The sequence below is a fragment of the Acartia tonsa genome, chromosome 4 (assembly GCF_053477335.1).
Source record: "Acartia tonsa isolate MP-2025a chromosome 4, ASM5347733v1, whole genome shotgun sequence".
Taxonomy (NCBI): Eukaryota; Metazoa; Arthropoda; class Copepoda; order Calanoida; family Acartiidae; genus Acartia; species Acartia tonsa.
The window spans coordinates 39,117,855-39,140,290 of record NC_137263.1 but is presented as its reverse complement, the minus strand read 5'-3'; the positions used below and the strand labels follow the sequence as shown (position 1 = coordinate 39,140,290).

The following is a 22,436-nucleotide window of genomic DNA, read 5'->3' as shown; positions in this document are numbered from 1 at the left end:
ACAATGAGAATGAAATAGTTGTGCAGCCATATTGTCACAAGCATAGCTACTCTGCAAGTTTTATTATTCAGTCTGCCAGTCCATTAGTATTTAATAGCGGATGCACCTCTAGCATCTTTGGGAATAAACAGAGAAGGACGGGGTAGACAAATAGTTTAAAACCATTACAAGATTTGAATTTAAGAAATAAATGGCTGTTTCCTTCAAGGTGCTAAGTTGAGCACAGACTCTCCCCCCTTATTTTGAATTAGAAAGAAATAGAGGAAGGGGGGGGGGGGGTTAATTTGGGTGTTTACTTTAGGTCATGTGTTAGGTTATATTGGATACATACTACCCCCTTCTCCTATTTTCAATTTATTTTTAAAAAGGGAGGTGGGGCATCTGTGCTTTCTATGCAAAACTATTAATAAAATAATATAGAAACTACTTAGGACTAAAAAAAACAAATAGAGAATTTAATCAGTTCAGTAGTTCGCAAGTTCTTAATGTAAAACTGGAAAATCATAAATATAACGTAACGAGCCACGCTTGTTTTTGTGAAAGTTATTCCTCTTCCATTTTTATTTATGTCACGCATCTGATACAGCAGCATCAGGACCAACTTTAACATTTTCAGTTATGACTTGGGATGGATGAGATTCGAACCAATTAACTCCCCAAAACAACTGACATTGAAGTTAAACCCCTTTAACATAGAAACACAAAATATAAGATAAAAACACCAAACCTCGAGGCAAAAGTTTATTTACAATAGAAATGTTTGTTTTTATATCATGCCTTTATTCCGTATGCATTTAGAATTAAATCAAGTTTTAGTGCTAGTCAGAATTGCAGCATGATAAAGACGTTGAAAATGAAATTAAATATTATAAAACATTGACTGTATTAGAGAGGTTATATTTCTTTCAGTTTCCAGAGATGTTATTGGTTTTCATAGTCTCAAATCAAAACTTGACAAAACTTCAAATTAATGTCAAGTTAGGGGTCATACAATTATCCCAAAACAGGCGCATTCCTAAAGTAAGATAGGGTTAAGATACACCAAAATTAAGACATTTAAGACTTCTATCAATATGGTTACATATATTTTTTGTAAAATTTACTTTATTTGTTTGTATATATAATTTTATGTCTCTAAAGTTTCATTATTATTATAGATGGAACAGATCTATAGTATAGATGTATATACTTCCTTTTTCAAAGACCTCTTTCGTCTGCTTCTAAATTATTTTCTGCTACTTGGCTGTGTTAATATAAGCGACACCATTGATTGATTTTAAATGACCCAATAGAAAGGTTGAACAAGGTGGTTTCGATGGGGAGAAACAGTTATTTAACCCTTTCTCCCTCTAGTGTTTTACTCAATAACTAACAGTTTTTGAGATCTTAATGGATAAACAGTCACATGCATATACATAGAAAAAATATCTTTAAAGTTTCACAAAAAATTTGAATTGTTAACATTGTATAATAGATAAAATAAATCTTTTAATTTATCTAATTGGTGAAAAATACTTAGGTTATAAAAAACATTTATTTTTTTTTCTTTCAAATTCCAATTATGAAATATTTTCTCTCTTTCCCTCCTCTATCTCAATCTAACTTTTAATTATTTAATTTTAAAGTTTCCAAATTCTCGAGTAAATTGATTTGAGAAAAGATGAATTCTTCTGCCAAATGGCCTCTTTCCCTTTGTCCTATCCCTCCTGTCCATTGAGATCCCTTCCCCCCACAATATAAATATAGAGACAAACATATGTATATGTACACATATAATATACTTACGGCGATTCATGCCTTGATTTCCCGTTGTTTTCTGCATCTTAGACCCTTTACTCACTTCCCTTTGATGTTCCCCTCCCCTTTAATATGCCTAACCCCATGCCTTTTCTTCCTTTGACTCTAAGTCATTAACTTTCCCTTTTAAGCCTAAGCATCACGTTCTTACGTCTCCCCCCTCCCCTAACATTCTGGTATGATAGGTCGATGACAAATTAATTCCACGCTGTATCACGGGATGGGGGCGTGATTGAAATATGTAGTATACTCCTTTGATTAAACTCAATTTACGGGTTTTTATATAATTGCAACGTAGTTATAAGACTTTTGGTAGCAATAAATTGAGACGTTGGGTATCCCTCTAACTGAACCGATTTTTGATTAGTCAACGGTCTAAATTTGTCTCGGCCAGGATATGATTAAAAGCCTAAATCGGCCAAGGAATAGCCGAGTACAATATTTTTAAACTTAAAAAATTAAAAATAAAGAGCTAAATGATTTATTGTGTCTTTCTCTTTTTATCGACAGACGCACTTGGATATATTATTTTCATAATTAATTATATGTATTTCCCATGTTAACGTCACCTTATGTGTAAATTTGGTGAGCCACAGTATTGAGTAGCGTTGTTAAGTTAGGATGGAAGAATTTTGTAATGAAAGCAAAAGTGGGGTAGAGGATAAGGGATGGGGTAAAACAGGTTATCATAATGTTTTATTTTCTTGACTTTAAGTTAAACTCTATCGGTATGATAATTCTCCCCTGCGGCCCCCTTACCCTTTTGCCATGGTGACAGTTGTATATTCTACAGTATGCTAAGTTCTTCAGACGGCGCCCTATCCGACGTTGAACTCCACGTTTTTTTTTATAAAGTTAAGATTTTTACATAGAACATGTAGATTAATAAATATAATTTAAAAAGTGATGATTTGAAATCAATTTTAATATGATTGTGAAAAAAATAAAACTATAATGTGATGATAAATGAATTAGAATATATATAAACAGTGATTTTCTTACTTTAAGAAGTATACTTTTAAAGTTTAAAAGAAATCAAAAATGACTAAATTAAGCATTTTTGTGTTATTATGTGTGTATTTAGGCCAGTGGCCAACCTCAGTGAAGTCGGTATCCTCTAGTTTAATGCAAAGCCTGCCACAACGGCGGATTAACCGACATTTTAACGGTGATATTTTTGTAGAACAAGGTAAGGTATATTTATTTATTTGTATAAAAAATGTGAAAAATACAGAAATAAAAAGATTCTAAATTAATTTAAGTTATTCATTTTAAAAGTTTCTTATATTAATAAATGAAACATATAAATTTATTCAATTTATGTAAAAATTAATCATGTCTAAAAAACAACAAAGGGTATAACATCAATAAGGATGACAACATCCAGAAAAGTGAAGCATAATAAATCATCAAACAGTTTTACAAACTAATATTATCATTTATGGAGTGTCGGCACTGGAAGAAACAGAACATTATTTAGAAGTCTAGGAACATATTTACTTTCTTGATTCTAGTTTGTTAAGATTCCTTGCTTATAATATGTACATATTAGTCCTAGGAATCACAATTACAAAAATCAAGAATATATTTATTTACATCATATAAAAAGGTGGTGTCTAAGTAGCCAAAGATTCATAAAATAAAACTTTGGACTTCATATTAGTAATTATAGAGTTGTTACGATTTTAAATTTGTACCTTATTGGAACATGAATCATCATGTTAAGTTTAAAATTGATAGGACAATTCTAACACTGCTAAATTTATTATAAGAGTAACAGTTACAAACGAAACAACGGATATACAGACTAACCCTATTCATAAGAAGCTTTGCTTTTGGAAGTGTTTGATTAGCTTTTAATATTGCCTTGCCGTATCAAGCTTTTAGAGTGCCAGCCATTCAAGGATTTAAATTAATTCCAGTCTAATAATTCTCAATAAAAATATAATCTTGTGTCGCTTCTTCTTTGGATATTAAAATGATTCATTTTAATATTTTTCAAGGAGGGATAATTCATCTGAAGAAAACTATTTTTCCTCCTTCATCTTTGTATCAAACAAGCAACGCTTTCTTTTCTTAGCAATAGGGATTATTTTACTGGTGGAAAAGTTCAAGGAAAATTATGACGGTAAATACTTCTGCTAAATTAAACGTTAATATAAATTTTATTTTTTAGTCCTATAAATCATTTTTAGTCTTTTAGCTAAAAATTTTGGTGTGCTATTTTATCATTTAATTTAAATGATATAATTTTTTAAGTGTCACTATTCTATAATTTGATTTGTAAGTTTCTAACAATATTGTATACATTTTCATTTTTATTAGTTGTAATATGTAGAATATTGTATACTACATTATTTTTACTGTTAACAAAGTCTAAATTCAATTTGAAAAAGATTGGTATGATCATTTGGAAACTTTTTTATTTGTGAAATTTATATTGGTTTATTTAATACTCTAGTATACTTATTCTGGAAAAATAACCCAAAAAAATACGACCTTTTTGTAGGATCTAAAAACCTTTTTTAATTTCATTTTCTTCGCTACTTTTCTTCACCAAAGTTCATTTATAGGAAATTAATTACCCTTCTTGGATCCAAATTTTTTTTTTTTAACATCTTAATTATCTATCCATTTCTCCGTGATTCTAATGGTCTGATCTGGTCAAATAAAGTCAATAAAGACTCTTATCTACACTTCAAAGGTCCATTGAATTGGAAAAAAAAATATATTTATTAAAACATATGGACATAAAAACCTCGTACTCTTAGGAAAACAACAGCTTATAAAACAAAATAAATCTTAAAAAAGACTTCAATCTAAGTTAGTGGATAAACCTAATTTAAAAAAAATTTAAATTAATAAAAAGATTTTGATAAAAATAAATAGATTATTTAAAGAATGATTAATTTTTTATTTAAAAATGAAAACAATTTTTAAAATCAATCAACAAGCATAGAATTTTTAATGATTTTAGCCACTGCCCTTGGTAAGACCGACTACAAACAGACTCGAAGACTTCTCTAGGTAAAGTGTATCAGCGCTGCTTAAAAACAAAATAATGAATACTTTTTCTGTAAAAAAAATTGTGACATGGAGGGAATTTTGACTGTCTTATCATTTAAGATTCTGCCTGTTTTTTGTCTTGATGTAATATAACACCTCCTTCACATTCGTATCAGAGAGAAATGGATAAAGAAATCATCTAAAATATTTTTAAAAATTGATGAATGATCAGCCTAACTGCTCACATTTTGAACCAAATATAAACTCTTTGAGACCTGCGTGCGAATGCCGCGATCTATAATTTATCAACATGTTACTAGCAGACTTTATAAAAGTTCAAACTCAACTACATGATGGCGTATTTTATGAAAGAATACTATTGTAGTTCAGCTTTTCCAATATTGGTTTAATTTACATGTAAATTACATATTTAATTTCTGTTGATACTTATTACAGCAAATTATTGTACACTAACATTCTTAACATTTAATTATAACAAAAATACTTTAAAATCAGAAAAATACTCCTATTCAATCTTTTAAAAGCAGATAAACTTTTTTTTGTACTTGACTATTCCTTTTTTCGTGAATCTTGGTCATAGAAATATGTTGGGATTGGATGTAGGAGGGGGTGTTAAGGGTTAGTGCAATGTTACACTCTGGGGAAGGGGAGGGGAATGTGATAAAAAGCCTGGATAATTCTGATGCAAAAAGTTGAATTCCATCGGTTTAAACACAGTATTCATATGTCACAAGATAACCACAACCTTACACACACACACACACACACACACATAGAGACACTAACACACAAAAATACACACAGACACACATATTTTTTTGTGTAAAGTGTATGTGGTGGATAAAGAAAAATGGACAAAATAAGATTACAATGTTTAATGCTTATTTTGAATATGGACAAAAAGAAGTTACAGTGTGCCGGCTAAGAATTGCTAAAAGTTCTTCTTTTAAAAAATCTTCAAAACAAAATCAGTTTTAACAAAGATTAAAGCATTTTTCTTGCAATTATTATCAATTACAAATAATTATCTACAAATATTATGCATACTTGAACTGCAAAAAATTAAATTGTCGGTTTTTATAAAAGTTTTTTTATTCACTTTTAGTTTATATAAACGTTGGTGAAATTAATCTTAACATTTTACATCAACCTGTAAAATTTTTATAGATTTGATAAAAAATTTTGTGCACAGTATGACCATCTTTTATCCAAAGGGTGATATTTTTTTTAGTAGCGCCGCCACAATATAATTAGAACATGTCTGCAGGTCTTCCCGTCATTGATCGGAATTTACTATGTAATTTACAACTTTAAAATAAAACATATATTGTTTCAAAATGAATGAAAAGTTTATGTATGTGATATGTTTACCAATTTTTTTTCAACATAAAACTTCAATATTCTTAATGACAACTTGTTATTACTACGCTACTAATGGGCATAACTTTCCTTGTTTTCAAATATGGTTCACAGCCATTACCCCACTTATACACATGTACATTTTTATGGCCTTAATAGTCATTTTTTTTATGCTTATTCATTGGTAAATTTGGGTTATCCAAGTGGATGTAGAATTTTACACTTATACTGAAATTTTCGTAATTTTGATAAAATGTGAGACGAATACACATGTACATATTATGACATTTCTGAAAAAAACCTTTTATTTTAGCTGTAAAAAACCACGAAGGAAAAAATTCTTTTGACCAAAAAGCCTTTAAATAGTATTCATACAATATTTTTTACTTAATAGTAATAGAATATAAGAAATACATTATTTTTCGTAAATGTTATTTTATTTTATGATTCCATCTAAAAAAATTAGAAATCTTCTAAACTACACATAAAACTGAGTTAAAATCTTTTTTTTCTCATTACTATAAATTATCATTTGAAATAGTAATTAATAAGAATAATGAAAGTGAAATGACCAAATTTTAACTAGAAAGGAAGGGAAATTGAATCATTATCGGAGGGACAAAACTTTCCCATCGCACAAAGTTAATTTGTCGTGTTTGTTGTGAAGTTATTTTGATTATTTGTATTTCCCTGTTAACAATTGAAAATGAAATACAAGTTAATTTTACAATTTTTTAGCAATGTATTTACAAATTGTTGGAACCCAGTAAAAGTGTCGGACTGATTATGACGTAAAAAAATAATTAGCCAATGAGAGGCCACTATAAATTTTACCATTGGTCAATAATGGCCTCTCATTGGCTAATTTTTTTACGTCATAATCAGTCCGACACTATTACTGGGTTGTTTTGAAAGTGTTAAAAGGTAAAACTACCGTCTTGTTTTTAAGCACCTTTAGTTAAATTTATTCTACAAAAGTTTGAGTAATCACTAAATTCAGTAACTTAACTTAAGAAATACCAGGATTCTTAAGGTATATCACCAATGATGATCAACAAAATTACCCCTTCTGTATTTGGAATTACTGATTGAAAGATTTAAACCAACAAATCAGCAAACCCTTCTTGATAAATTCCTACCTACTAACATTTATGTTAAAATACTATAAGCATAAAAAAGCTTTTAACCAGCTTGCACAAAACAGAGTTTTAAATGTTGACAGGGTGAGTGTTGATTAGTTAATTATAGTTTCTCTGCTTTTATCTTCTTTTCATAAAAAGTGAAACTTATGTCTTTTTATTCTAGTATGGAAGGGATTAAATTAAAAAAGAAATTATTTTTTTTCTTTAAAAAATTAAAAAAAAGGTTGTATAGAGTTCAAACAACTGTCAGCCAGCTGCCTTAATTCCTAATTTTGAAATCAGAACCCTGTTCTATAAATAAATATGACAACCAATCTTCTTAGTAATGTCACCAAAGCAGCTGGTGTACAGTAAATTGGCGGCTGGAAGCTGGCTTATAGCTGCTTAGCTCTTGTTTAAAATAAGCTATGTTTGAAATTAAAGAGAAGGAAAGAAAAGTGATTTTTACAGACTTTCTTCTAACCATTTTAGAACATACTTAAATTATATTTTTTTTTTGTATAAAATCAACTTTAAATTGCTTGCTTAATCCCTTAAATTTGATATAAATTGTGAGTGACTGAGGTAGGGGTAGTCTATGACTTGTCATTTATACTTCCCACGTCTATCACAATTGTTCCAATTACAGAGAGGACCTGATGGATGAGACTCCTTAATCTTGATGGATTTAGTACGGGAAAATAGTTTGTTTGGTCATTAAAAGTAAGACACGCGCTTTTTGTAATTGTTACTTTTCTTTTTTAGTTAATGCGAACATATTCTTTCTGTGTTAGAATTTACAGAGAAGAAGGGTTAATTTTTTATGCTTTGTTATTATTATTAATTGTTTCTTTATTTGTCATAATTATTTACATATATTTTATGCTTTGTAGTATATGATGTAAATCTTCTATTTTCAAACACTTTCTACCCATATATACTGCTTACAATAATGATTTTAACCAAAGAATTCTGAAATTTTAACACATACCCATTTGCTTTTTTGATTCATTTTAAAAAAAGAATATCTACATTTTAGTCCGGTTTTCTCTCCCTTCTCCCTGTAAAATAAAAAAGGTAGAAAAAATGTGTTAGCAGTAAATGTCAATTTAGATAACATTTTATCTTAATTGGTAAAATAGTAAGTATGTCGAATAACTTACGAATAACCTTTGAAAAATATCGGGGTAAAAAGATTTATAAAAAGTCTGATAAACACCTAATCACATCAGCTGTCTTTTATGTACTTAAAGAATTAGGAATTAAAATGTCTAATAAGATAATGCTAATAAAAAAATAATAAACCACACGTGGTATTTAAAGCTTTAGTATGACGAGAACAATTATGTCAAGTATTGGCAAAGCAAAGGTCACAATTCATTATAAGATGTTAAAACTTAAAGTTATAATGGATATACAATCACTATGTACATTAGGTTATAATGGATAAAGAATAAGTGAATATTGTGACAAATACTCGCATACCCTATTAAAATGTTTCTCCCAGCTTGCTAATTTAATGATACTCCCCATCTCCCCCTTATTACATCACCCCCTCCCTTGTTGATGGAGGAATGTATTAACCAATATCTGAGGACTAGCAACCTAAACTGACGACATAAATTCCCCTGCCACAATATCCACGTATTCTATATCCAATGAGCCAGGGCAATTGAATGATTTTCAGAGAAGCTCCAAAGATTCCTGATCTGCAAAACATTAAGATTTTGCCCCAAGGCAGTGCTTTACCACTTATTATAAGAAACATGCTAATCTCTTTTTGCACTAAATTTTAATGCACTCTAAAAAGTCAGTTAAAAAAATATGTAATAGAACATGATTATTTTGAATTATCTATTAAGATTTAAATAACACTATTAAAAACAAAAGAGTTCAGAAACGTTGCTTTTTTGTAAAGCTTTTTACAAGTTAGTGGTTTCACCTTTTTTTTATATGATGAAAAATGTTCAACTTACCTATGCTTCTAATATAAAAAAACTATTTTTTAGAGTGCAAAGTTAGTGTAAGCTTTACACCTGATTAAGTTGTTTTGTAAAGATTTGTGTTTCTGTTCAGCAGGGAACATTTAACAGTAGAGGGATGCAAAATTTTCTATAAATTAAAATTTATTCTCGTTGTAGTTACAACTATGCTCAATACATGTTAAGGTATTTTCAAAAATATTCATAAAAATATGGTTTACTTTTTAAAAGTTTTAAAAATACTCCTCAAACAATCTAATAAAAGAAAAAAGGATTTTTTTACATTTGTACAAGGTTACTAGGTATATGACAGCCTACATCAAATTTGTATCGGAATAAAGAATATGCTAAAATTTGCTAAATTTAGTAGTACAAATTTGAAGCGAAGAAAAGAATTTTTACTCTAGGAAAGTTATAAAAATGAAATTAAATCATGCTCAAATATAAATGTTAACCTTCATATTAACTACGCTGAACCATGTTTGCAGTATTTCTAAAAGTATATAATCTTTGAAACACTCTATTGAGCAGGCAATTTGTTTGACATACAACATTATAAAGCTGGATTGCTTTTATCTTAATGGCCTATTGGATTTTAGATCTTATACATTTATCGCTTTAACTTTTTTTGGTTAGGGGAGGACCAGTGATTAAGGCATTGACAACTTCAGTCAAAAATTACTATTCAAAAGATAAAGAAACATTTATGTTTTATTAGGGTAAAAGGCAAACTGATTATACAGTATACAAAGGGATATTTTATCTGAAGAAAAATTATTCTATTTACAGATTAGAATTAAAGCATAGAAGTAGTGCCTCTTAGATAATAAAAATTGCCAAAAATGAGACCTAAGATAAAAACGTATCCAATTCTAATATAGGAAAAAAGATATACTTAGATCTAAACATTTAACTGTCTAGTAGTCTATGTAGTTACATGTTCATATCTTCCAAGTATGAACGTCATGTCTAATTCTATGGCATAGGGGCATAGGTTTTTCAATCTATGTAGATAGGTATACTTTAAATGATATACCCTACTGACATTGTAGAGCAGTTACCACCATCCTATGACTGAAAACCCGTGACTGTAACTCAACACGTAGCGCACCCGCTCGTCGTCGGGTAGGTGATAGGTTCGAATCTCGGCCCGACACCGCGTCATAACTAAAGATGTTAAAAATGATCCTACTGCTGCTATGCCAGGTGAGCGACATAAGTTATTAAAGTAGGGGTAATGCCTTGGCGCAAACAGGCGCAAATCCTAACCATGCATTGCACAGTAAGGACTTTTCATATAGAGGTTGTGCGATCAAAAAGTTGGTTATCTGATAGCTGTTACTTAACCTAATACTCCGGGACCTAGGATAACTAAGGAGAGATTTTTCTCTCCTTAGTTATCCTAGGTTGTTGGAACTGACGTCAAATTGTCATGGACAGCTACCTCACCCGTATGAGGTAATTGATATTACTATGAGTGATGTTACCATCAGAAAAGTAGCACCCACGTACAGGAAAACAAAACAAAATTGCAATTTATCAGATTTTATTTGCATTTTAATGATTTAAACTAGCTGACTAGGTGTCAGTCAGGACATTCCAAGAACATCTATTCGTTCTTTGGCCAGGGTTGACAACGAGTTTTGTTACGTGACAAATTACATTTATTTCTATAGAGTTGCCAACATGTTTTATATTTACCAAATTAAAAAGAATAAATAAGTTATTTTCTCAATTAAATCAAGCTAAAACAGCAAAGAAATAAAGATGGATGGCCGTTTGAAGAACTGCATCAGGGTTCATAACTAACTTTGTTTAAAGGGTTTCTAACTTTTTGTACATTTCCCAAACTTTTTTTTGTTAATCATGATAAGGATTTTAAGTTATATTTTTTTTTTGACAAACAGCCAATAAAATTAAAATAATAATGATTAAATGGCCATATACCTTTGCATTTTGTTAGATGAACTATTCTTGTTTTTTTGTTAATCTGATTTGATGAAATTGTTGAATGTATTGGGTAATAATTCAAACTCTTGAGTGGCGCTATCATGCACATCAGCTCAACAGAATATTAGATATAAATTAGAGTGATTGATAAGTCTTGTCATTCCTGATTCTTAGGTTTAGTACAACTGTCTAATTGTACTTTTAAAGATATATATTGCAAAATATGACTAGATTTTAAAGATATGTTAATAACACTTTACTGTTATTTTTAATCCCAAATGTAAATATTTGCTGTATAAAATCTGATATATTTTTGTTATTTTGTACATTACCATCGAAATAAAACCTTTTTGTGATGAGTCTAAAAGTATTTTTTGCATGTGCATCGTAAATTCATAATGATATTGAAGTGGTTATCAGAGGTGGCGCAATTTTTTATACCTGTTAATTCAATGATTGATTATATTTTTCATGGCAACCTGTACTTTTAGAATAACGTTAGTTTTTGGCTATTTAAAATATTATTTATTTAAAAGTTTTCCCATAATTTTTATATGAAGACTTGTTTAATTTATTTTGTCCGAGAAAAAAAACCTTTTTTTTCTCCTATAAGATTTTTTTTCTTCATAATACTGGTCCGTTGAAGCTAGTAATAGTGTCTAACTTTTTATCTTTGTGACGTAACAAAAATCCATCTCTTTTTTAGGGGTTTCCTTTCCCACCTCCCCTCTAATCCTTCGATTTTTGTTACGTCACAAAGATAAAAAGTTAGACACTATTACTAGGTTCTGGTCCGTTGTAAGTCATGAATAAAAAGCATGACTTTATCTCCTTGCATACTCTTGATTTAAAAAGCTCGTCCTTAAGTCATTTTTTCACCTTTAAAAAGTTTAAATTTAAAATATTTTATCTGAAATGTATACATTTACTACAAAGCTTTTATCTCGCAATTATGTTTCTTCATGCAAAGAAATTTTGAACCCAAAGAAATACTTTTTTGTCTTCATTTTCTTTTAGTCAAACATGATCATTATTAAGATCAAATGATTTTGTTTCTGCTATTTGTAAAGCAATAGCGTAATTGTTTAAAAATTCTGAATCTTTGGCTAGTGGAAAATTTCTTTATATTCAATTAAATTATAATAATTTAATAAAATTACCATTTCTGCTATGATATTTTCCACTGTACATGTATTTGAATAATTGACTAGTAAATAATTGAATGATATTCATAACCCAGGGTTCTTCAGCCGCCAATAAACCGACATTTTTCTGTCATTTCGCTGCTAGGATAAGGTTGGCGGTTTTACCAAGAGTGCATATAATCGAGCATATCAATCCCCCTCTAATATTTTTCTCTCGATATATTGAAAATTCCTTTTTATATTATAATAGGTAAGGACCTATTGGACACTAGGTAGTACCGTAGGAATAGCCCCCTCTCAGTGGCTTACATGCGGCTGCTGAACCCTGACTAAGCCGAAGGACAAATCCAAATCAGAAAAAATGCAAAATGACAGAGCCAATTTTTTGGGCTCTAGTGATACAGCATTATACGTACAGTAGGGTAATTCAAATGAATAAAGGTTTTAAAGGACTAGTGCTCAGTTATTTTTAATAGCATTTAATAATTTTTTGCTGTATTACACAAAATTCATTTCATTTACCTTACTGAAATGAAAGGTCGTGTATCATAAATATAATATATCTTATAGTTTTTAGAGTCCGAACATTGAATTTGATTCCAACTCGATACATCAGCCTTTTTATATTATATTTTATTGCAATACAAGTAGTCTCACTCTCGCCCATAGTTCTAAAATGCCAAAATTGGGAACTTTATCAGTCCAGGTGTAAACGATAAACAAAAAAACATTACTACTTTATGTTATTGATTGCTCAGTTGGGTGCATGAATTGACTATTTATCATGAAGCCCCAATTTACCTTATTTGTTATTAAGCTTTAATTCAGTGAATTTTACAGGGTTTTACCAAATATGAAGGGGGTGAAAAAGGGAAAATAAATTCTTCCTAATATCGTGTTTTTGGAGCCCCCCTTTGGCACGCTAATGCTTTAAATACCAACAATTTTTCCATGACATTAATTCATTACACAAAAAAATATTTCCCTCTAAAAAATTAAACCTGATTAAAACAATTAAACATAAATTTTTATCAATATTTTTTATTTAATTTGTTTATCTGCATCGAATAATAAGTTAGCTCAGCTTGATATAAGAGTTGGGGTCCAAGAAATTTTAAGTCACCTTACAATATTCAAAATTAGTTAAGCTTAGCTTTATATTTATATGTGATTATATTGTTTATCATAACAATGGAGACACCCAAAAAGAATATATAAAAATAGAACAAGGACAAATTCTACATAGAAACAGCAAAAATTAATTATAAATCATACACAAAATTATTAAAGGACATTTATGACATTTCCCTTTCTTATTGTTAAACTTGAACACACTATGTGTTTATTATAGCCATGTTTACAGTTCGGGGTACAATGATGTTGTCATTCTTGTTTAGAAAATCTAATGCCATATGATATTTATGAAGTCTTGGTTCTTTCCTTCAAAGTGCCTGTCGAGTACTGAAACCCTGTCATTTTCATTGAATTGGGGTGTTAGTTTTTTTTCTTTTCAATTCCTAATACCCTTACCCAATATAATCTAATCTATCCTATCAAAACCTATCAAACGAAATTGTATACCATTTCTTATTTTCTATTTATTCAAAAATAATTTGGAGGGATTTATGTGTTCAACAAGAAACTTTTCAGGGAAAACTCCGAATTTGGTATATTTGTGTATGTAACTGAATGTTTGTTTAAGTAAATAGGTTTGTTAGTAAAAGCAGGGCGAGTGTTTACTTTATAAATACTTACACCAAATTTTAGTTTCTATAAACATAAAAAATCATTTTAAGCTAGAAAAAAGTAATAGTTATAGATAAAAAAATATGGACTTGGACTTAGGGTTCATGAAATTTTTGTAGAATGGCTACGCTTCTAACAACAAAACGGTCTGCTTTGTATTTACTTTTTCAACAAATTGTGAAAGCGAGGGTACGAAATTCGCACATTTTTGTCGCGGTTTAGATGCAGTTGCAGTTTGTTGGTGGCGGTGGTTTAAAAACAGAAAGGCTAGCCGCTACTATTTGCTTCGTCTACGGATTGTTTAAAATAAAACAGCTTTGGTTAGATTTTATGTTATCGTCAGCTTTAGGCAGCTGCGTATCGTTAAAGCAATTGCGGCTTAATGTGGCTGCAGCTGGCTAGCTTGGTGAAAGTTATTAGGTAAACATGCTGTGCGGATATTTTTACTAAACAAATTTTTACAATTTTAAAAAGTAACTCAAACAATTATTTGTGGTTTTCTTTACTTTACATACTATATCACGCCAGGCTACAATTGAATCAAGACAAAAGTAAGTGCCGAGCTCTGGGACCTATGTGTGGTGAAATTAGACATGAAACCATTACGATTCCAGGTAAAACCAAAATATTTCAGCGGGATCTTTTTGAGTTGCTCATAATCATGACAAGAAAAGCAAAAATTATTTATTTAAAATTTTGGACAACTTTGTTTTTATAAAGTTTTTCATAAAACCACTCCTGAAGGGAGTTAATTAATTGCCATTTTTATCAGTTGCTTTGCTAAGGTCACGAAAATTCAGCCTTAAATAAATCATATATAGAGAGGTTTTATGAAAGACTTCATAAAAGCAAAGTTGTTCAAAATTTGGAATATATAATCTTTGCTTTTTCTTGTCATGATTATGCGGCAACTCCTAGGGGGTGAAAATTGAATTTGAAATTTTCAAATCTAATTTTCTCAAAAAGACCCCGCTGAAATATTTTGGTTTTACCTGGAATCATCATGGTTTTATGTTAAATTTCACCATACGTAGGTCATAGAGCTCGGCACTTACTTTTGTCTTGATTCAATTGTAGCCTGGCGTGATATAGATATAGACGAATGTATATACATATATATATGATTGGTATAGTAGCGTATTATACACTGGTTAGCTAGAACAAAAAGAGTAGTTAGTAAATATATTTAAGTGGTTTGGTGTTTTTGTACTATTTGTACACATGTGTTCATTACGATCTTGGAAACTAATTCACAATTAACAGCAAAACTTTGTAGTATTTTTTTTGTTCATGGCAGTTTTAAAGCTATTTCCGTGAATTTCAACAACCAAATTTTTTGTATAAATCATTACAAATTATATGCATATTAGATAATTTATTAATTTTAAAAGTAAAACCAAAATATTTACAACCCAGGGCGGTTATAAGCAAATATACGAAACCATAAACAAAAAATTAATAATGTAATTATTATAGTGGTTTATATGAAATTCTGAATGTTCAGGTTTTATGCCGGGCTTGGCAGCCGAGTATAACCCGTTTGTTTATTGGCGGGTTGTTTACCATATTAGAAACAGTTGTGACAAATAGCTTATTTTCTCTGTTTCTTTTTGGCGGCTTATGCTGCTGATGCCGAGCCCTTGTTTCTTGTAAACATTTTAAATGCAAATATCCGACAATTAGTTAAGAATTGTAAATATGAAAAAGAATAATTTTATATTGTTATAATTTTGTATTTTTGTCATAAAATATCAATAATATTCAATACTTTTATAGGTAAGTGAAAGTCTTATATTTTTGACTGGCTGAACTTTCTGTTGATTGTGGGGTGATTCAACCATCTTTGATACCTATTATCAATTTTGAACAAATTTGCAATGTTAGTTTTGAAAATTAGAACTTTTCTTTTAAAATGAATCAAACTTTTTGGAATAATATATATTTTTGAGTGTGTGAGTGTATTCTTGTGTATGTGTGTGTGTATTTTGTGTGTTTTTATGTGTGAAAAGTAATATGTAATTTCTGCGGTTTTAACAGTTTTGAAAATTATGTTAACAAAATTTATAGTTAAAATATGTTTAATATTTTTAATATCCAGTGATTTCCTTATCATATAATTAGTAAGATGTATGTTTGTTTGTATGTGTGGCCCATAAGATCTTGCAAACGGCTGGACCAATCATTTCACAAGTAAGATATATTTGTTTCATTTTAATTATGGATGTTGCCAACCTTGTTTTATAATTGTTATTATACTCCGAAATACGACCCCGCCATAAAAATTGGAATATTGGATTCCTGCCATTATCTTTATGGTTATTTCAAGATGCACACACCCCTTGCAAAACTCTGTGAACGCCACTGTTCTGATATAATTCATTGAGTGCTCTGTACTTTTTTTCTCCAAAAAAATACCAACTTAAAATTGCATAATTCTCGAATCAACAAGTGTATTAGCGCAGCTACTATACAATTGTATGTAAGTCCATACATATGTTGTCTGTAAACTTCATTGTATAATACGTAATTTATTATCTATGCCCTCAAACGTCAATCTACAGACCAGTACATATACAAACACACTCACGATATTGTTGTTGCTGTGCTACATATAAACATACTTGTCCTTATTTCCCAATAGACACCTTACATTCTCTTTGAATTGTGACTCAAATTACACACTAAGGTCCCTTCTTATATATGAAACTTTTTTTGCTATTTTGCTGTTTTGCTTACAAAATCTAACCTAACATAATTATGTACATTTTATATAACTTAAAATTTAATTACATTTTTGCCTTATTTTTAGGGTTTTAATTCTTTAAAATCACCCCAAGACCCAAAGTCGAATTCGAAAAACTAAAATCTACTGGATTCAACTGTTTCAGATAGCTTAACCCTCATAAAAATAATTTCTCTTTTCCCAAAAAGTGACTAAAGAAACACTAAGACAACATCAAATTTTTCCTAAATTCAGCACTCATAAGTATAATAGTAACCGTTTCTGAGATCTTTTGCGGTACAAAGCATTAAAAAGCTGGAAAAATATTTGAGACATGATCAGTGGTTGCCCCAGGGTTTTATCTGATCATACAGATGACAGGGGGACCAACCATACTCTCTCAATCAGATCTTCAATTTTGATAACATAGACACACACACACACCCATACACACACACACACTCACACGCACACACACACAGACACACACACACATACTTTCTCAAAATGATGGGTTTCACTGCTCTTGTAACTTTGATTACGGTGTTCAACCACCACCGCTACAAATAGTATCATAATTAAAAACTATTGCTATATTAGTTATTTCTCTAATTGCAATTTATTTTATATATTGTGATATTTGCTATTGTGCTTTTTGTGTATATATAACAGTTTGTGCAGTTATAATATTTTTCCAAATGTGATTGAACACTCACACAAACTGACCTATGCTTTCATCAGGAAGGGTGGGGACATTGCGTTGTTTATTACACTGGTCTCCAAAGTTTTCTAATAACGTTTTATTATTTGTTGACTCAATAACTTTGGGGACTATTATTGATTTTTGGTTGGTTCATTAAGTTGAGTGTCCAAACGCTTCAACCACTCATTCATATCTTCAGAAGGGATAATTTTGTGTATCATTCAAGGGGATGTGCATTAATTTATCGGCCATTGTCTTATCCCTTTAGATCCCTGGCTTTTATAGAGAAAATATGCTGTTATTGTAATAATATTTGGTATTTGTGTTGCTTTACAATTTTGAGAAAATCAAAGGAGAATCTTATCTTATTAACAATCTTTACATATGTAATAATTGTATGTACAATCATACCAGCGATTGTAATCAATTTTTAATCAAGTGATATTCGTGCGACATTGAATTTTTTTCAGGGAGTTTCTTTTAAAATGATGTAAAAATAAGGTGATTAATTAATAAGGTATTAACGAAAAATTTTAATATACGAAAGTGACAATTTTATCATAATTTGGGATGTTCGTCATTGTATCATCCTTTTTTCTTGTCCCTTAAACAAAAAGAGAATATTTGCAAACAAACATTACATCAGGCTTATCGAATTTAACCAGGGCTCGGCAGACGCGCTTAGGCCTCAGTGAAATAGTCATTTTATAATTTAGCTGGACGTCTAAACCTGTTTTTAAACAGACATTCCATCTTTTTGGAATTTCTCTTCTTGCCCAAAAACGGTTTTAAATTGAGCCTTATGCGTATCTGGGGCGCGGTTTCTGAGCCCTGAATTCAAATTAAAGGTTGTAAGTATGTCTGTCCACAATTTTTTTTCTGACTTTGGGTGTAGATTAATTAATCATCCATTGTCCTATCCAATATTTGCCTGGTTGTTATAGGAAGAAAGTATTAAAATAATCAATTATGGTTAGCAAGCTAATAGTTCTCATAACAGCACATGAATATTATAAATTATATAAATTTATAAAATATGTCAGGGAGGAAAGGGGCTAAAAGGGATTAAAATTAAGCTGCAACCCTTTCCCCTGAATATATGCAACCTACCAAAGACAGATTTTAGTATTTATAAATAAGATAAACTTAAAGATTTTAAGATGATTCTAATAAACCAATTCTAACATTTAAAAATACAAATTTTTTGATATATGACTGAGGCCCTTGCTTATTAAGTAGTCTTTTTGTTTTCATTCGGAATCTTAAACAAAATATCTTCATGTGCTTTATCCCTCCACTTTCTGAATGAAAATAATTTAATTGATATCATCTCTACACACCATGTAGGTGTATAATATGTTTATGTTTCTACGTTTGTGCACAAAAAAATACAACAGATGGGTGCACAGAAATCTACCTGGATTTGGAAGTATCTTTTAGAATTTAGGAAGGAAAATTTTTCTCTGTTTTGCTTATTCGAATCCTTTGAGTTACTTATGTTACAATTAAAGATCAATATGGTCAGCTAGATAATTATATTTATCAAAACATCTTTATATCAATGGATTTATTATTACTGGCATCTTACCACCAGATTATCATAAACTCTAATACATAGAGTTAAACTTGTAGCGGGCCCAAATAACGCCGCCCCCATCTCCCCCTTTACCCCATTCCCTCCCCTTCTACTGACTAAGAAATGACAGGGAAAAAAGCAACCTGAATTGGCGACAATATTTCCCCTGTCACAATATCCAGTCCGTCCGTCCGTTCGTATATTTTAATAATCAATTTATTTTAAATATTATTTTTTTTGTTGTTTTCTATGAACATATTCATTATATTTATATAATAGATAAATTGTTATATATTAAAGTGCCAATAATCCTAAGAATATGTATAATTTATCAATATAAAATATGTGTATTAGTTTATATGATAAATTATTTGCAAAATCATTAAGTTGAATTTATCCTGTGCTTATAAGTTGTATGTGTTTTATATTCCAGTCAGATCGCGTAAACGGTATGGCCGATCAATTTCTGGGATGCCTAGTACTGGTTATGGGCATTATTTTACTTTACTCAAAATTTTCTGAAAGCATAAATAAAAGTTCTTATAGAAAAAAGGATATTTTAATTGTTAATAAATTTTGTAATATTCTTTCAATGCTAAAATTAATCATTATAAAAGTTAACAGAATTTATATTTCCCTGTAGCGAAGGATCTCGCTATCCGTTGAACCGTTACGGTTCTCCTTTACAGTTGTTCAGAGACGGTTTATTATGGTATATACCATGGAAAATTATTAAAAGTAAAATTTTCATCTAGATTATTAATAAGGGGTGGTTAAAAGAAGGGTGTTGGGAAAGGGGCAAATTCTAAAGTGTAAGAATTTGTGAGGAAATTGTTTATTTTCCCTCCATACATACATGTGTATAATTTGTAATCGCTCATATATGTCTTTACAATAGAGTTAATATCATAGATCTAAATTTTTCATCTTTTTATTTTGCTTTAATGTAGCTCCTTTGAAAGATGTACAATCGGTTAGTTGGTCGGTAATATGATGTTAAAATATTATAGACAACTTTCTTTGTTGCTAAAACCTAAAACTAAACTGTCCTTTTTTTTCCAAAATATTTTGTCTATGAAAGTTAATACCTGAAAACTTGTAAAGTGTGGGTATACCTATTTCCACAGGGGTGTACCTTCTTATAATAATTATACCTATCTACGTATACAAATATTAATTAATTACCATACCTAACTTTTATGAAATCTATAGCTTATTTTTCAAATTTTGTGTTACTTTAAATAATTCGTCTATTATTTTGTAATAGCGGATATATCTATCAATAAATTTTACACCAAGACTATTCACCAACATCTCACACACTTTAGGTGGTTTTAATCAGGGGAGGGAGTGGACATTGGAATGTAAATTACCCTGGTACCCAAAGTTTTATAACCACGTTATCTTAGTTGTTAACTCAGAAACTTTGGGTAATTTTATTGAATTCTGATTGGTTGGTTCTAAACTAAAAGTGTCTAAACGTTTTAACCAATAATATAGAAGGGCTATCTTTGTTTATCATCATTTTCAATTGTAATCAATTTATAGTCCATAGACAGAGATAAAGTGGCTAAGAATTGTAACTCAAAGAGTTCAGTAAAGAGGTTTTCAATTAAGAAATGGTAAAGTTATAATATGTATATAATCTATTTAAAAGCTTTGCCATTATGGCAAGTTTTCATTCTTGTTTAATTATATTTTCTCAAAAAATAGTAAAATCTTTTTAAATTACCCAAAACGTAACAAATTTTAACCAATTTAAAAACAGAATAAAATAAAATTTATTGGTTTAACCCACATAAATGGATCTAAACCATGAAATTACATCAAAAAATTCATTTAAATTGTTCCAATTTGATAATAAGACCTCCCAAAGGAAAACAAGAAATTATAGAGATCTTTAATACATACTAATTTGATACAATTTAGAAAGTTTTTTTTAACATACAAATACACACATACACAGATATTTGGTGGATTATTTTGTCCAATCAAAGAACCAGGGTCGCCAAAAAATTTGAAAATTAAAAAATTTACTAGAAATGTATAAATTAAAAATTTCTGATTTTATATACTATTGAAAAAATGCTTTAGAAATGATAATAAAGATTTAGTTTTAAGAAATATAATTTGAAGTATCCAAACTCAGAGAGAGAGGTGACAAAGGGCTGTTTATTTTACTAGTACCCAAAGTTTTATTTTAACGTTTTCTTATTCGTTGGCTTAATAACTATGGGGACTCTAGTAAATTTTGATTGGTTGATTCATTAAGTTGGGTGTTCAAACGTTTCAACCACTTATTTTAATCTACAGAAGAAATGATTTTGTGTATCATTATTAAGAATGTAGATTAATTTATCGGTCATTGTCTTATCCCTTAAGATTCCTGATCTAAACCGTAGAGAATTATTTGTAAGTTGGGACCCATGAGATCGATTCTGGAGTGATTAGATCTCTTTGGTGGATTTTTTAGAATTTTATCTCTAAATGACAGGTTTAGTGGAGGATGCCGTTTGGCGTTTTATTTGATTTTAAGGATTATTTGTTATACTCATATTTTATTTTAAACGTTATTTTCTTTTAATTGTTAAAGTATGTACAATTATTTAATTTTGTATTTTTTTGATGTGAAATTAAAATACATAAATAGATTATAATACTAAAAAATCAACATTTTTCTCAAGCTAAAATCAAGAACGGCAGCTTGAGCTTAACAAGTAAGACCACTAGAAAAATCATATAGTCCTAAAAAATATCCAAGAAAACCATAAAATAAAGCATTTAATAATTGACCTATATCAATATTAGTTGCTTCGCTCCGAGCCAATAAGGGAGGGAGGGTGGTGTCCAAAAAAGATAGCCTAAAACCAACCTTTATGAAGCCTCTCGGAAAAGCACAATCCATTCAGACCAGCATTTTCTGAGATCTTGAACTTTCTGAGAAAAAAACCTTATTACTTTATATTGTACGATTATAATAAGTTTTTGATAATCTTCCATGTTACATTTTGATAAAATCTCCAACTTTCCATCAAACAGTTATATACAAAAATGAATAAAAAAGAAAGTAGCTTATCTTATAAAAATCAAATATTATAGGATTCGCTCTAAAATATTTTTTTCCTTTTTTTTTATGGAGGTTGGAGGTGATTCTTTATTTGATATCATAAATACATTCTTCAATAGAGAAATAATCTGTTGTGGACCAAATCAAATCTTTACTAAAATTTTTCAAATTTTTATGCATTTTCAAACAAAGTAACGTTTTGAAGCATATAACTACTTTTTATTCTATTTTCAGGTAAGCT

At 29.7% G+C, this 22,436-nt stretch overlaps 1 protein-coding gene across 1 annotated transcript in view; it reads left to right on the top strand.

Moving 5' to 3' along the window:
* The first annotated feature begins 2,576 nt into the window (after positions 1-2,576).
* Positions 2,577-22,436, top strand: part of sha (shavenoid) — a 152,874-nt gene continuing 133,014 nt past the window's right edge. The window contains exon 1 of the mRNA XM_080158013.1: positions 2,577-2,986. Within this exon, the coding sequence (XP_080014139.1) occupies positions 2,839-2,986 (148 nt within the window). The 5' untranslated portion in view covers positions 2,577-2,838. The remainder of the gene's footprint in view (positions 2,987-22,436) is intronic.